The sequence below is a fragment of the Monopterus albus genome, unplaced genomic scaffold (assembly GCF_001952655.1).
Source record: "Monopterus albus unplaced genomic scaffold, M_albus_1.0 scaffold7.1, whole genome shotgun sequence".
NCBI lineage: Eukaryota > Metazoa > Chordata > Actinopteri > Synbranchiformes > Synbranchidae > Monopterus > Monopterus albus.
Genome location: NW_018127887.1, coordinates 5,412,236 through 5,427,468, shown reverse-complemented (window position 1 = coordinate 5,427,468; position 15,233 = coordinate 5,412,236). Strand labels below are relative to the sequence as shown.

Genomic DNA, 15,233 nt, shown 5'->3' with positions numbered 1-15,233 from the left:
GTGTTTAAGATCCTTTTTTTATTGGTCACATGAAATATTCTAATTTTGTGAAATACTGGATTTGGGTTTTTTTTTTTGTCTTTAATCCATAATCATCAAAATTGAAACAAATAAAGGCTTGAAATATTTCACTTTGTGTGTAGTGAACTAATATAACATACAAGTTTCACTTTTTGAAACAAATTATTGAAATAAATGGACTTTTCCTCGATATTCTAATTTTTTGGCACATACCTGTAAGCCCTTTTCGATATGAAAGCAGTTTATCCCACACATCGGGCAGTGAAGACACCGTAAACAATAGCAGATAAAAGTGCCAGGGTGCAGTATGGGTGCAGTATGACTTCCCTCTACATGCATTAATTGTCACCTCACTCAGTGCTCAATTAGCAGCAACCTGAAAGCAGCAGTTGGTTCTGTTTGCACAACATCAGAGGAGCTCTGTCTCAAGCCTCTGGTATTCTGAGCAGAGTCCATCACTTTATGTATATTAAGCACAAGGCTGCTGAGTGAATGCTACCTTTAAAGCGCTAACACCACCAGCACTGGCCGCACTGGTCACAATGGAAAGCAGCAGCTGCCAGGCACGACCTCTGCCAGTGAGCTGCTTTTCATACCGTCACGCTGTTTACAGAGCAAAGGAATGAGGCGCCGATACATCGCTGATGCCTTTTAGATTGGTTATTTTTTGTCTGCAGTTCTAAACGCATCCTCTCATGAGTGTTCTTCAAAGTCATATATTGCTAATCTTAAAATAAACACCAGATTTTTTGTTTGGTTTTCTCACCACCTACCTAGAGGTGATTTGAACAGGCCCATTTCTGTACTCAGCCTCTGTGTCACACATCTCCCTCTGTTTGCATACAAAACACATGTTCTGAATGGACATGTGCAAACACTATTAGCCTTGTGTACACACGCACACTGTTGTGAAAACCTTATAACTTGCACATTATTTCCAGAAACAAATAGCAGCCTTATTTGCATATTATCCCTGATGATCTAACACCTTGTCATAAACAGTCTTTTGTCACAGTTTAAAGTCAATGTCACCCAAACTGTGGTTACAGGGTTTTCACACACGATGAGATGTACACTCGTGTCACAAACTGATCATAGCAGCAGTTTGTCATCAGCAGTAACAGCGTGCTGTGGATTAAAAAGTAATGGTCACCTTCACCCCCCACCCCCAGCTCCTCCTCACACAGGCTCATTCTGTTCTGGCCTCTTCAGTGCTTCTGCCCTTGGGGTGTCCTGTAGCGCCCCCAACCTGCGGGACTACGTCCGCACGCACCACCACCACCGAAAACCACCTCTGTCCCCCGGCAGTCTGCCGTGCAAGAGTGGCATGTTCGGTATGTCCACGCCGCTGTCTCTTCCTCCACGAGGTGGTTTTTTATGTTTGAACCTCTGTCTTGTTTGAACAGGACTTGGGCTGTTCCTGGCTTTAAAATATTTTTGCTTCTACTTTTTACTCCTTAAGCTTCAGATACTTTGATTCTATTTTTTTGATGGGATTCGCTATTGTCACTTTTTTGGGTGGGGGATAGAAGCTCCATTCTTTCTCTCACTCCTTTTCCCAAAACAAATGAGCCCTTTCAATCTGTTGTGTCATTTCTTGAGTGATTCACTTCAGTGTGCATGGTAATGGAACTGATCTGACAGCAGAGAGATTGACTGTGCGGCTGAGCATGCAACCTCACTTTGAACCATGTGATGTTAATGATGATCAATGTTGTGCATGACCACTCACTGATCACACGGCTGTCTGCTTGGGTCCAGGTGTCTCGAAATGTTCTCTCTCTGTGCATGTCGTTGTGTGGCACGTAGATCCTCTCTCTGTGAATTTCATTTCATAATCCACAGTAAAGTAGATTTTGTGTTTGGAGGCCAGAAGTCTGGCTTTTTTCATTAATCACAGTTGACAGTAATCCTGATATTAACAAATTCAGCCTGTTATTTGGAACAGATTTATTTTCAAGACACAATAATCCACCTTTAATTAATCCCAATCTCAATTTTCCCTTTGTTTTAAATTGTTAATAGTGACTGTTTTCATAGTCACTGTGGGTCATTAAATTATCCCAAACATCTGTATTGGATATCATTCTCACTGCTGCAGCTGTTTAGTTACTCAAGTGTGTTTATTTGCCTGTGGTTTTAAAAGATGAATGTTACATCCTCTGGTTAAGTCACTGGCAGATAATTTCACAAGCAAATTGTCTGTATGCATATGAGTCTTCATGCTGGCAAAACTGCAGGGAAACTTGACCCTCTGTGCAGGTTTTAAACGTAGGAAACTGATCTGAGTTTGCCCACTGGGTGTCACTCTGACTGCAAGGCTGCCAGGAGCAAACAGATGCTTCCCTTGTTCAGTTCTCTGAGATCAGTTTTGTGCTGCTCCTTGAGAGACAGGTGAGGGTTTGGACTGACGTCAGTGATGTTCACTTAAGGGGAAAGAGGGCTGCATCAGGTTAATATTATTCTATTGTCACTGTAAATGTGAAAGGACGTTCAGTGCAGGTTTGAATTCAGATCTGGGAATGAGTTGGTACTTCCCAAACTTTATGTACCCCAAGACCTTGTCAGGGGAGTTCAAGTAATAGTTTTCTTCAGATTAAGAGTCAGCATCATTCTTTCTGCATGTTTATTATTCAGCCAAAACAGCCATCATTTCCTCCATCCACTCCACAACCTTTTAGTTCATTGTCTCTAATAGCCCATCTCCTCTTTCCTTATTCAGCGCTGACTCTCATTTCCAGACATCGATGAATCGACAGGCCAGCTCTCTCATTCTGTTTTTCTTTGCTCTGCATTTTCTCATGTCAAAACACATACAGAAACAAACAGGCAGACAAAGGCACCAGCAGTTCCAGTAATACCAGTTACCTTTCTTATCTCCTCAGAGCTGTTCGCTATGCCGGCAGTAAAGAGGTTTTCTGTGTCGTTTGCCAGGCATCCGACTAATGGTATGTCTGCTTTTATTGAAGTTCATCTCAACCCTGTTCCAGATTACCTTGTTTTCTTGCATGACCTTTTTGTGAGAAAACATTTCCTGTATTTTCTGTTTTTGGGAGTTAGATGTTTGGCTGCGTTAATTACCTGAGATTAAACATTTTTCTCAAGAGTTTGTTTTTCACTGCACACCCTCTGCACCCTGTGTTTTTGATCATCACATATAATACCACCTGCTCTGCCTGCATCTTTTTAATTCCTCTTTCTGATCCTGCTGTTTTAGTACAGGATGGATATATGGAATATATCTCCTGCCTTAGAGCCTTCCTTTGGTGTGTGTCTCTCCCTTTAGATATATTTCCATGTGTAGATAATCATCTGTGCGCACATAGCATATCACATCTGGTTATTTTAAATTATTTCTTATAGTAATTACATAGGTTGGGCTGTAAAGGGCAACCTAAAACCAGCCATTACTAGATGAAAGTTTCCAACCAGTAAAGGCTCAGTCGACACCCAGTATGAATGTGGTGAGGAGCGCACTTTGTTGCACCTGTAGCCAAACCCAGCAGTGATGTCATGGCGCACTGACCACACCCTGGCATACACTTCTACATCAGTGGTGTAGGGCGAGACATTAAACCAGGGGAGATCAGCAAAAGCAACATTTCTGGGGGTTTAAAAAGCTTTTTGAACGGCACCCGACTCATAGGAATCTGTATTTAGTCTTTGAGTTTAGCCTTTCATTTTTTTTAAAACTGATTTTTGTTAAGTTTTAATGGAACACAATTAAATCGCAATTTAATTATTTATCAGCCTAGTCTCATTTTAACAGAGGGTCCTTGTTGCTAATTTACACACTTTTTTTTAATTGTCTGGTTGCAGCTTCTCCAGTGTGCAGGGTTGCTGCTTCCCTCTGTTTTGTCAATGTAAACATAATATCTTTGTGGCAAAATGTCACCTTTCTTTTGAAAATCACTGTTGGGGATTTATTGAGATTTACACTCAGTTCTTGCTTTTTGAAAAGATTTAATGTCATTGCTAAAGCTGCAGTGTTATGAAATTAACTACTTGATGTGTTTTGAGGCAGTTTTGTACCACCACTCGGGGCCAAAGTAGGATAAATGCTCACCACACACACACACACCTGAATGCGAGTCCTGGTAGCACACTGGATGTGACTGAATGTGTTGGGTCTTAGACCTGTAATTCTGAAGTAGCCCAGCATATGTTGGCAGTCTGATTAGTGTTGGCTGTACTTTAGCAGGATAAATGACATGTTGTCTGAGCACCAGGATCATCTGACGCGTTGGCTTCGAGTGATAAGCTGAGGCAGTATAATTCAGAAATCTGATAGGAACCTGTTGACAAGTGTTTGGGCAAACCAGTGGAAGACACAGCAGCGAGTGTTTCGGTCCACTGTAAAGTGTGAGGTTTCACTGTTTGTTCTAAAAACAAACACGTATAATGTCATAATATGATGGTGTGGGTATGTGTGGTTGTCCGTCTATAAGTGTCAGCCCTGTGATAGACTGGTGACCTGTCCAGGGTGAACCCTGCCTCTCGCCCAATGTCAGCTGGGATTGGCTCCAGCACCCCCGTGACCCTCGTTAGGATAAGCGGTATAGATAATGGATGGATGGATAATATGATATGATGACCCTCTGGTTCATATCTAATGTGAAAAAGTTTTGTCTGTAATCTCTGATTTCACCTGTGATGTACATTGACTGCTGTTGTGTCCTGTTGTCTTTATTTGACCTCGGCTCATTTTTATATTTAGCTTGCTTTGAAATGAAAAGGTGGGATTATGTGAGTTTGTGTATGGTTGCAGCAGTAATCATTCATAATTTAATGTCGGAGATTAAAACTGCAGTCTGTTCTCCTTTTTCCCCGCTTACTATGAACATCTTTACAAATCCTGCTGCCTGAAGCCTCACTGCTCTTTTGTCCCTGTGGCTATTCATGGCACAGCTCCTGTCATTTGTCCTGCTCCGCTGGCCTTTATCTGTCACTTCCTCTCTTCCTGCTCTGCCTCTTGTCCCTCAGAGCCCTCAGATGAGCTTCATGTAGTCCAGCAGTTGGGGAAGCTTTCCACTGAGCTGACTTTGCTGGGGTTTGCCCCTCTGGCTATGGACGGTGCCATGGCCCACCACCTGCACCACTGCCCCTACCACCTCCGCCTCCTGGAGACCTGGCTGGTGTCTCGTCAGGAGCTCCCAGAATCCCTCCACAGTCGGCCTCCATGCTCCCTGCTCAGTTTGTCTTGCCTCCTGTAGCCCTGGACAGCCATGTGGAGCCAGTGGGATGCTGCCATTGCCATCGGAGCTTTGCATCGTTGGAGTTTTTTACTTTCGCTTTTTTCCTCCAACCTGGTTTTCTGCTGCTGCATTCATGCTTCTTTTCCTCATTTCTGCCTAGTAATTACATCTGCAGCCCTGCTCCATTTGTGTTTGTTTTCTGTTGCTTTGCATGTCAGCCAGAGCAGAGAACAAGGGATAAATAAGAAAACAAAAAGACCTCTACCGTATTGTTTGGAAATGTGAACAAGCTGTTCTCCAACGTGCACACAGACAGACCTGATCCATGATATTGCTCTGTGTTCCATAGTTACCTGCAGGCTAATGGCTTTGGCTGTGATAAAGTGCTCTGTAAATAAAGTTGAGTTGAGTTCATATAAGCTTGATGTCGAAACCTTTAGACCATTTAAGAAGAGATGCTGTAATTAAATGAGCGGCAGTAAAACTCTGAAAAACATTAGGAGAAATGGCGTTCTTTTGAGAATATTACAGTGTCATCACTACACCCAGGTGTGATAGTTTCACCTGCTGCGTTCAGTGGACCAGAAGCTTTACAGGACATTTAAGTCTCAGGCTTCATGAGTTTGGCTCTATTGCACTTTATTTTTTCTCAATTTTAATGATACACCAACTTTTCCGCCTCGACTAAGCATCACATTTGTTTTTTACATTATTTAAACCTTTCCAGTGTTTACACCCAGGTTTTGTTTACAACCAAACTTAAAATATGAATTAAAGCAGGTTGAGGGGAACACTTCACTTGTATGAAGTGAAATGCAACCTTGACAGGAACTTATGTAACTGTGGCTTTAAGTCCTACTCTAGCTGTATGTGCCCCTTGTCCTCCTTTGCACAAGATTAGACACCTAGTGGGTCATTTTTCAGACCTTAAAGGCTTTATAATAGAAATGTTAATCGATTTTTGCCTTTTTTTTTTTTTTTTTTTTAACTGTTGGAATGCGCACAAGGACTAATTGCTGTACGTGCATGCTGGGTGAACACATGATGGTGAGTGAAACATACTGTTTGTCTAACTGCATTGTGTACATGCTCCTTTCAGCTGGACAGGCAATGAGCTCTGTCTGTAGACTAGATTCAGGTGTCGATGACATCAGTTTGGCATCGGCAGCTCAGGACCAGGCTCCGGTGAGTCTCCCCCGGCGCTCGCTCAGTGTGCTTCTTGGCCAGGTGGCAGATATCTGATTGTTGAAAGATTTGGGTTGTCATCTCATTTCCCTCATTTTAATTGGCTAATTAAGCGGTGGCCTGTTAATAAACTGCTGATTTTGTAAAGTGTTTCTGGAGCACGTCTTGGCACGTTGTGTCTGGAGCTGTGCAATTATTCTTTGCAGTCAGCAGAGACAACTGTGTCAAGATACAGATTCAGAATGGAGAAAAGTGAGATTTTTTGGCTTTGACACAAACTTTTTAGTTTGTTTTTACTGTTTTAAGTATTATTGTGCTTCCCTTCCCCCCCGTCCCCCTGTCTTTATGTTCGACTGTGCTGGTAAATGGTTGAGTGAATGGTGCAGTGTAGCATTAGGATGTTCTGCTCCCACTGCATCTGGTGTGTGTGAGCTGAATTCGATATCCACATGGAAGGGCTGCAGCAAAGACAGAGAGGAGGGAAAGGTGATAAATGCTATCTTATTTTATACAACTGCTTTTTTGGGCAGCGTACAGAAAAGACAGAATTTACTAGTTGGAAGTGAGGATAAATGCCATGTATTGAAGTTAAAGAATGTGATAAACATCTTTGTCTACTGAGTCATCAAAAACAATTCCTCATGAAGCTTTGTAATATCAGTTTAAGACAAAGCAAGTGTTCTATTTCCTCTGTCCTCTAAGCTTTGGCCAAAATACAGTGGACAGTGATCTTGGCTTGGTTTTTGAATAAAGCTGCTTTGGCCAACATCCACTAAGGAAATGATTTGACAGCTCCCTGAACTGAAGTCACCACAGGTCGATAGCCCCCTGGTGGCTTGTTGCAGTATAGATCATAAACCCCGCCCTAGTCATGTTAACAGGTGGGACGTGAACCAAACTAAAAAGTTTAAGTAGAAATCAGAAACTTTTCCTCAAGGTGATTTCTGTCATTGTAGGTAGATATTAACATGTTGATTTAAGCACAAGTGTTTTATTTTTAAAAAGTTATTAGGTGATGTAAAAAGTCTATTTCAGATGATTGACCGCTTGAAATGATTTGTGTTGCATACTGAACATGAATGAGCCCATGAGGAACATCCATACATCAAACGGGGAAATTCACTTCATGGCATCTACTGGTTCCTGTCCGTTAAATGCCGACTGCTGTTTGTTCCGCTTCTGTTGTCACAATAGATGAGTTGTTTTGTGGAATGACATCAGGCAACTGGTTGTTAGTCCTGTAGAAACCCAAGGCTTGACCAGCATGCTCTCTGGGGAGATGGATGACATGGAAGTGCTGCTTTATCCTCCATCCATTCCCTTGTTTTGTCTTTGCATCTTTTCATTATCATGTTCTTTGTCAGGCTGCACTGAATGACGTGTGTCTGCTCTAAGTTTTTGTGTTAAAGTCATCTTGTTGTGACACAGTTCTATTTGTGTTTGTCAGCACCTTGTACTATTTTCAGGTATTTTATGAAAGAATGAATAAATATATCCACATGTATGTAAATTTGTCAGCTTGGTAAATTATCAAAATAAGAAAAACACTGCAGTGTAATTGATCCTTAAGGAGAAATCATTTTGATCATCATCTGCTACTTACGTGCTGATAAACAGCTCCATAGGGTTTGTTTTTTGAGTAAATTTACAACCAAACATAAACAATAATGACATATTACCATCACTTCTCACACATCTCAAGTCTCCAGACTATAAAAGTACAACCACTGTACAGATAAATGCAGCAAACTTTCCCACGGCCTTACTAACCAGGGAATTTAGCACTAGCCATATATTTGCCGATGTTTGTTTTGGCTGGTAAATGTGTCTATTATATCTGCCAATAACTGTAGATGTTACAGTGGCCTAAACGTCTGTGTGGCTGGTTCACACGTACAAACAGGGACCTACTTGTGGCTTTGAGAGAACGAGGGGACACGTGGTGAACAGCGAACATGCACAGAGAGCAGTAGTGTTATCACTTCTCACTTCCTGTCTGAAGGAGGCGTGGTTCAGTCGGCCTCATGTCTGTCTGTCTGTCCTGTCTGCAGGTTTTGAAGGCTGCTCCATGGTGCCCTCTATCTGCCCACTGGAGACACTGCACAACTCGCTTTCACTGAAGCAGGTGGACGAGTTTCTCAACAGGGTGTGTGAAATCAGTAGCGAGGCCCAGGCCAAAACCATGAAAGGTACAATAGGTCTCCGCTGTGATGCAGCCTATAGCTAGCACATACTTAATTCTTCTGCTTTTTGCCATCAGGTCATCCCTGATTCCAGTGTTTGCAACCAAATGTGATGTTTGAGTTTTACTTGTGTGATGTTCGCCTGATGTGAAAGTTTAACTCAGCATTATTATTTAGTTTAAAATTCAGTGTGATGTAGTATAGCCAACTCAGAAAATCTTTGTCAGTTATAGCAGATTACACCCTGGCTCTGATAAGAAGAGCCATGTGACATTTTTTTCTGTCTTTGCACCAGCGTTCTTCGGCTCTCAGAGCCAGACATGTCTCTACAGCCCTCAGCAGCCTCTGTCCTCCTCTGGATCTGAAGCGTCTCTTCGGCCGCCCGGCCAGCCCCTATGGCGTGAGTATTTTAATGATTTTATATCGTGCACTGACCTGTTTTAATCTTCTAATAAATGTCCACATAATAGAGTTGCCAAGAGATTTTATGTTGAAATCCAGTTTTACGGGTAGAGTTATTGATTTTTAGCGTTTATTTCTGTACCAGCTGATAAAATCTAAATGGACTGCTCAATATTGATTCTAACTGGCCAAAATAAGTCATAAAATATTCATAGTCTGCAGCCACTAAGCATCAACTTCAGATTCTGTCTTGAGCAAAGCAGCCAATCTGCTCTTCCAGCACATGTGCTCTGTCGCTGCACCGGTCATCTCCCCGTGAGCGGAAATGAGTAACTGTATGAATGAAGAGCTGGAAAAGACTGTGCATGCTCAGCAAAAAGATAGAAAGCCCTTGTTCACCTCCCCCACATTTCAGCACGACCTTCATGTTGAAGGAAGCAGGTGTGACCTGATAGGTATTCAATTATCTCTCGTGACCTAGAGGTTAGAGACACTAACTGAATCATAACAGGTCACATATTCAGACATCAGCTGAAAGGCACATTGAGCTCAAACTAAGAAAAACTGTCATTATTTATTATTTGTTGAGTGAACATATTGATTTTTTTTTTTTTTTTTGTGGACAAAAGGGATTTGCTCACAGTGTGCACTGCAGAGTGACAACTGCAAGATAAATTACAAAAGATGATGGCTGTGATAGTGATCGCAGAACAATACAGTTTACACCAACAAGACTCCGCCTGTCATCAGTATTCAGTATCATATTTAATGGTCCAAAAGGCTGTAAAAATGTGAAACCAAAGCAGTCCGCACATCATTCAGTGATACTGCACAGTCGTTTTCTTCTTTAATCTTACGGAGCGTGAGAAAATAATGTAAAATGATCCTGTTCATTTCCCAGGTGTCTTCCAAATGCTTGTGGAGGAAAGCAGATCTCATTTGAGAAGCAGTAAAAATCTGGTGTTTTTGTTTAATAAGTGACTGAGATTGTTTTATCGGTCAGGCTCGGCTTGATTGATGAATTGTTTCTGAAAATTGTTGAACATTCATGTTCTGTCAGTCAACTAATAGATGCTCAATTAATTGTTTCAGCACCACTCTGAACACCAACCTGAGCAGCCAGTTTAAGTTTCTCTGGGTAAGAGCATCATCTGAAATGTCTAAGACAATGGGAGGTGGGATTTCCAGGGCTAGTCTGCATCCTAATGCAGGCAGCTGTCTTTTAAAGCACCTGTCAGATGAGCTAAATAACAGCAGAATGTAGCTGTCAGTTATGAAACGTCTGTGTAATAGGAGACAGAGCTTCACAGCCTCTTAAACCTGGTCCCTCTTTTTTTGTCACCATTGCCTTCTTTTTCCTCTCCTCCTCCTTTCTTCCCTGGGTGGTGAGGTGGCTCGTTTTTTCTCACGCTTGCGTTCTTTTACCCATTTCGTTCACCGTTGGTGTACTTGATTTACACTGGGCTCCCTTTTGGTGGCTTTTTGATCACTCCGTCTTTCTCAGTCCCGTCGGTACCTGCTCCAGATCTGGCTCATTCGGCCTTATTTGTCATATGATGTACATGAATAGACACTTGTTCTGCTGGTGGTGTGACATTGTTTGTTCTCCAGTTTGCTGTAGTTACAGGGCAGATGCAGCGCGATGCCACTCAGTTAAGACCCAGACAGTCAATTTTTGTGTCCAAATGACTGAAACTTTTACTTTGTATTGGTTTAAAATAACCTAAAATATTCCTGATGTTCTTGACTAATAAATGGAGAGAAAACCTCATTTTAAAATGTGCTGTAAGTGATTTTAGTCGTAGCTTTGAAGACTACATTCTAGTTAGAATATCAACACGCACTGATTTTCAAGTAGCTTAATTTGAGGCAACAAAAAAATTTGCTTTCATAAAATTCTCCATAGCAACATAAGATGGAGTGGCGAGGGGATGACGCTGATGCTTTCCTGTGTTGTACCAGATCACTCTCGCTCAGTGTTCACTTTTTGTTTGTTCACATGACGCACATACTGCACAGTAACACAACAAACACCATGGCTCTCTGAATGAAATCAGGACTGCAAGTGATGACATTAATACTTGAAGCAGGGATTTGAGAATTAATTTCAGAAGTGTTTGTACAGTGTGTGCAGTCTGTGCAGAGATCAGTGTGTTACCGAGTTTCGAAGATAACTGACTGAATTTTGTTTTTGTTTTTTGTGTTTTTTGGTGGGGGGGGGGGATAAGATGGCAGCATCCCATCCAGTGCTGTATCCAGTGCGGGCCCCTCCTCCCCAGTCACAGAGAGCTCCAGCCTGAACTTCAGCTTCAGTGAGTAGAATCTCTCAAAAGAACAAGGACTTCTGGGTATCTGAGGACAAGACGTTCTCTCTCTGTGCTCCTGGTCTCACAAAAATAAAACCACTGGAAGAGGTGTTGATTCTGGAAAGAGGCCGCTCTGCCTCAGGTTTTACAAACGCTCAGACTGTAAATACTGTATAACCACTCAAACTGTTCACGGACTCTTCTGGTGCACCTGAGCTACAGCTCTATCACCTCCTCTTCCCTTTCTCTCTGCCTTCATAAACCAGTTCCAGCGGAGTGACAGTGTACTGAGCCAACATTCAGACCAGCTGTGCCTTTAGTTTAACTCTGATCAGCCTTTGGTAAAACCCAAAGGCTGATCTACAGAATCTGTCACCCACCGGCTGCCTCAACGTCTGACCAGAGTCAGTGTCAGCCATCACAGAATGGCATTTGAAATGACATAAAAGTAACCACGTATCCTCCTTTAGCCAGCCTTGGTTCACCCTGATACAAAATGGACTGCTGTCTTTATGGAGCTTGCTTGTTCAGCTGCAGATGTAAATTCTTGCATTATTTTTTAGTGTTAATTAGCTTCTTTTTTTTTTTTTTGTTAAAAGAGAAAACCGATATGTTCAAGATATGTAGCACTGGGCGATCTTAGCACAAAGACTGGAACCAGGCTAAACATCTGAGTCTGGTTCAGTCCACAGATAAAGACAGTTAGGAAAGCAAATCAGGATGGTTCCCTAAATGTCAAACGTTCCCTTTAAGACCATGTTAACATTATAAGCAGCAGCGGAAAATTGGCAGATTTAAAACCTAAGGAACCGGTCCTGAGCAACTCTTACCAAAGGAGCAGGTGCAGAAATGGCCTGTTATACAGAAATGGACATCTTTGTTGACCTTTATGATTTTGAGATTACAGCCGGATTAATCTCTAGAACCTGGTGGGATACGGGTTATGATCTTAAAGTTATACATTTGGTCCATGTTGGCTTAGTGGCTCAGTTTATGGTACTTTTTGTTCACATGGTTTTTAAGTTTACTTCATGCAACCAAAATAACAGGATTATGTTCTGAAAATGTTTTTTTAAAATACAGGTATTGTTTTTATAATGTCGAACTGATGCCATCTTGATCAAACTTTATTAGTCATTTCTACCATTGTCTGCTGTCAAATGGAAACACTTTATCTGTAAATGTGACTTTAAATAACTAGGACAAACATTTAAATCAGAGTATTCCACTGCTGTATTTGTATTTTCATTTTGGGAGGTTTACAAATCAAATGTGATCTCAAGAAAATCCATTGTAAATATTAATTTTAGAATTAAAGAGAAAACCCGCTTGATTGGTATAAATGTACTTTCTCATAATGACGACTGCCTGAATGCAGTTTTTTACAGGTTGTCTCAGACGTTTTGTTTGACATTCAGTCTGCACTCACCAAATTGTTATATTTTTAATAAATTATCCAAAGATGAGAGATGTTCAGGTAGACACATTATGTTTTATCAGCATGTGACTGAACTTGGGGACAGTGCACTTTCAATTAATCAAAAGAGGTGTTAAATTTAAAGACAAATGAGCTTTAAATCCCCAGAGACATACCAAAGCTTGCAGTTTTTTTAATTGGCTGTAGTAATTATGGGCATTATATTCAGTAGGCAGTACTGTGTGTAGCACCAGCTCCCTGCTCGTTTCAGCCTGGTTATGTTGAAAGTGAACTGGCCTCCAAAACAAGAACATGTTGAACAAACTTCTTTTAGTCATCATAGAAAGAGTTTTATATTTGAATAGGATGAAATAATTAATTCTTGCCTGATTGTGGGTCAATGTAGATAATGTTAGTTGTGTATTTATGTGTGATTATTTAAGGCCAGCCAAAGATGGTTGTGTTTTTTGTGGCAAATAAAGTTGTAGTTTCACTGTATAAACTTTTAGTTTGTCATGTTCGATGTTGGAAAGATGAGGAGAGGGTAATAAAAGTGTATCAAACAGCGGAAACGCTGTTCATTATGTTATCAAGCACAACAAATCGCGTGTTTGCACCTGGCACCGGACTGTTGAACTGAGTGGGCGGTGGACTCCGTATCAGTGTGTCTGTGTACCTGTCTTTCTATGGCTGTGTGGACTGTTTCAGTTCAGAGCTCATCAGCTGGTCCTCACAACCTCAGAGGGCTCTTTGGGTTTAGGGTTAAGGGAAGGAAGTGTGTTTATTTTTGACACACAAACCTGTTGGTGCTCTGTAAACGGAGCTCCTTGTCATCGCTCTGCCAACACACATCTCCTGCTTCTCTTTTCTCCACCTTTTTCTTTTTGCAGTCAACCTTTTCCTCTTCTCCCCTCCAACTTTAGTTTTTTTGGTCATCTTCTGTCCCTCTCCTGTTGTCTTTAACTCCTCTTCTCTCTTTTCTTTCTCTCCTTTCCCCTGCTTCCTCTCCTCTTCTTAAATCTCCTCTCCTACCTTTTTTAGCCTTTTACCCACCTTTTTCTGTCTTCTCCTCTCCTTGATCTTTTCCCTCTCTCCTATTTTGTCTCATCTCCTTGTTTCCTCTGACTTCTCTGTTTCCTCCCATTGTCTCCTTTCCTCTTTGTTCCCTTATTTCCCTTTATTTCCTCTCTGTCCTTTCTTTTTTCCTCTTTTTTAATGAGCCCACATGCACCTTTATCAGAAATCGGTTGGTGACTGGACACTTCAGATGAAGGATCAGAGGGAAGAATGTCTCATCATTAACAACCTGTTTCCTCAAATCCTCTCTACTCCAATGTTTCCTCCTTGCATCTTACATGGGCATGAGTAAAACGCAATGATGGAAATAATGGTGCATATAAGGGACTTATCCTTTGCTTCTTCTCCTTTCCTCCCCTTCTCACTCATCTCCTCTCATTGTTTCTTCTTTGTCTCCTTTCCTGTTTCATCTCCTCTCCTCCTTAATCACCCCCCACCACAATAGTTTTTTTTAATTTATTCTTCTCTTCTCTCCTGTTTTTCTTACTTTTTCCCCCTTCGACAGGTTGTTTTTACTTTCCCTCTCGTCTTCCTTGCTTTTCGTCTCCTCCTCTCTCCATTTGGCTTTTAAGAGCGCTGATGACTCATGCCTCCTCCTGTTGCTCCCATACGTTGCCATGGTGACACCCCCAGATGTAATTGACTCCTCCTGAGCGACGCCAGGCGAATGGAGACAGACGGTGACTGCCGACTCACCGGAAGCCAAAAGCTGATGTCATTCGTTCTGTGTGGACTGGATGACCGGTCTTTTTCTCAGGCTTTGTTTTCCTACATTCACACACAAAATGTCCATTCATTCAGCTCTCTCTCACACACACATACACACCATCTATAAATACACAGCCTTTTCTTGCTTTGGTACAAACCACACAGCAGCTACTTTCACTTAGTTTTCACTGGCGCTGTTTTGCTGGAGGGACCTTTGTGACCTGTATAAGGTTGTACTCGCTCTGGTCATAAATAAATGTCACTGGCTGAAAAGTGTTACAGCTCAGCTTTAAGAGAAGTTGTGGAATACAGAGTTTCTAGTGAAAAATGCCAGCACAGGTCTGTCAGGGTGAAGACCTACTGGGCGTGATCCGACTGAAGCGAAGTTCGACATGATGTTTTTCTAGAAAAGAACAATCAATGATTTTCTACTGATTCTTTTGTTTGCTTCGATCCGTGTCTGTGCTGGTAGTCGCTACCTCCAGGAAATGGCCATGTGCTTGCACTCTAAAGTCCAATAATGACCATTTCTCCTGCCTTAGCTTTTATGTGTCCAAACTATCAGCTGTAAAAATGGAAACCCCACAACCTGGACTGTGACAGTTTAGTTTGCTTTAATCACCTCGACACTTGATTTAAAAGCCGGACAGGCTGCAGACCTAGGATCTTCAGGGCTCGCCATAATTGTTCATGACGGTAGACTCATTGCTGGTAGCCTGTGGACGCTGTGGACTGATTC

General features: G+C 41.8%; 1 protein-coding gene across 21 annotated transcripts in view; it reads left to right on the top strand.

The window, feature by feature from the left end:
* The window catches only part of ppip5k1b (diphosphoinositol pentakisphosphate kinase 1b), a 54,983-nt gene that overhangs the window by 29,289 nt on the left and 10,461 nt on the right, over positions 1–15,233 (top strand). For 2 of the 21 annotated variants that reach the window (XM_020622644.1, XM_020622634.1), the window contains exons 26-30: positions 1,194–1,355; positions 2,907–2,969; positions 8,453–8,590; positions 8,880–8,984; positions 11,215–11,298. In XM_020622644.1, coding sequence (XP_020478300.1) covers positions 1,194–1,355; positions 2,907–2,969; positions 8,453–8,590; positions 8,880–8,984; positions 11,215–11,298 — 552 coding nt within the window. Of the gene's footprint in view, positions 1–1,193; positions 1,356–2,743; positions 2,797–2,906; positions 2,970–5,004; positions 6,136–8,452; positions 8,591–8,879; positions 8,985–10,078; positions 10,125–11,214; positions 11,884–15,233 lie in introns of those variants that run through there. The other 19 variants (XM_020622690.1, XM_020622682.1, XM_020622675.1 and 16 more) reach the window with 19 other exon arrangements.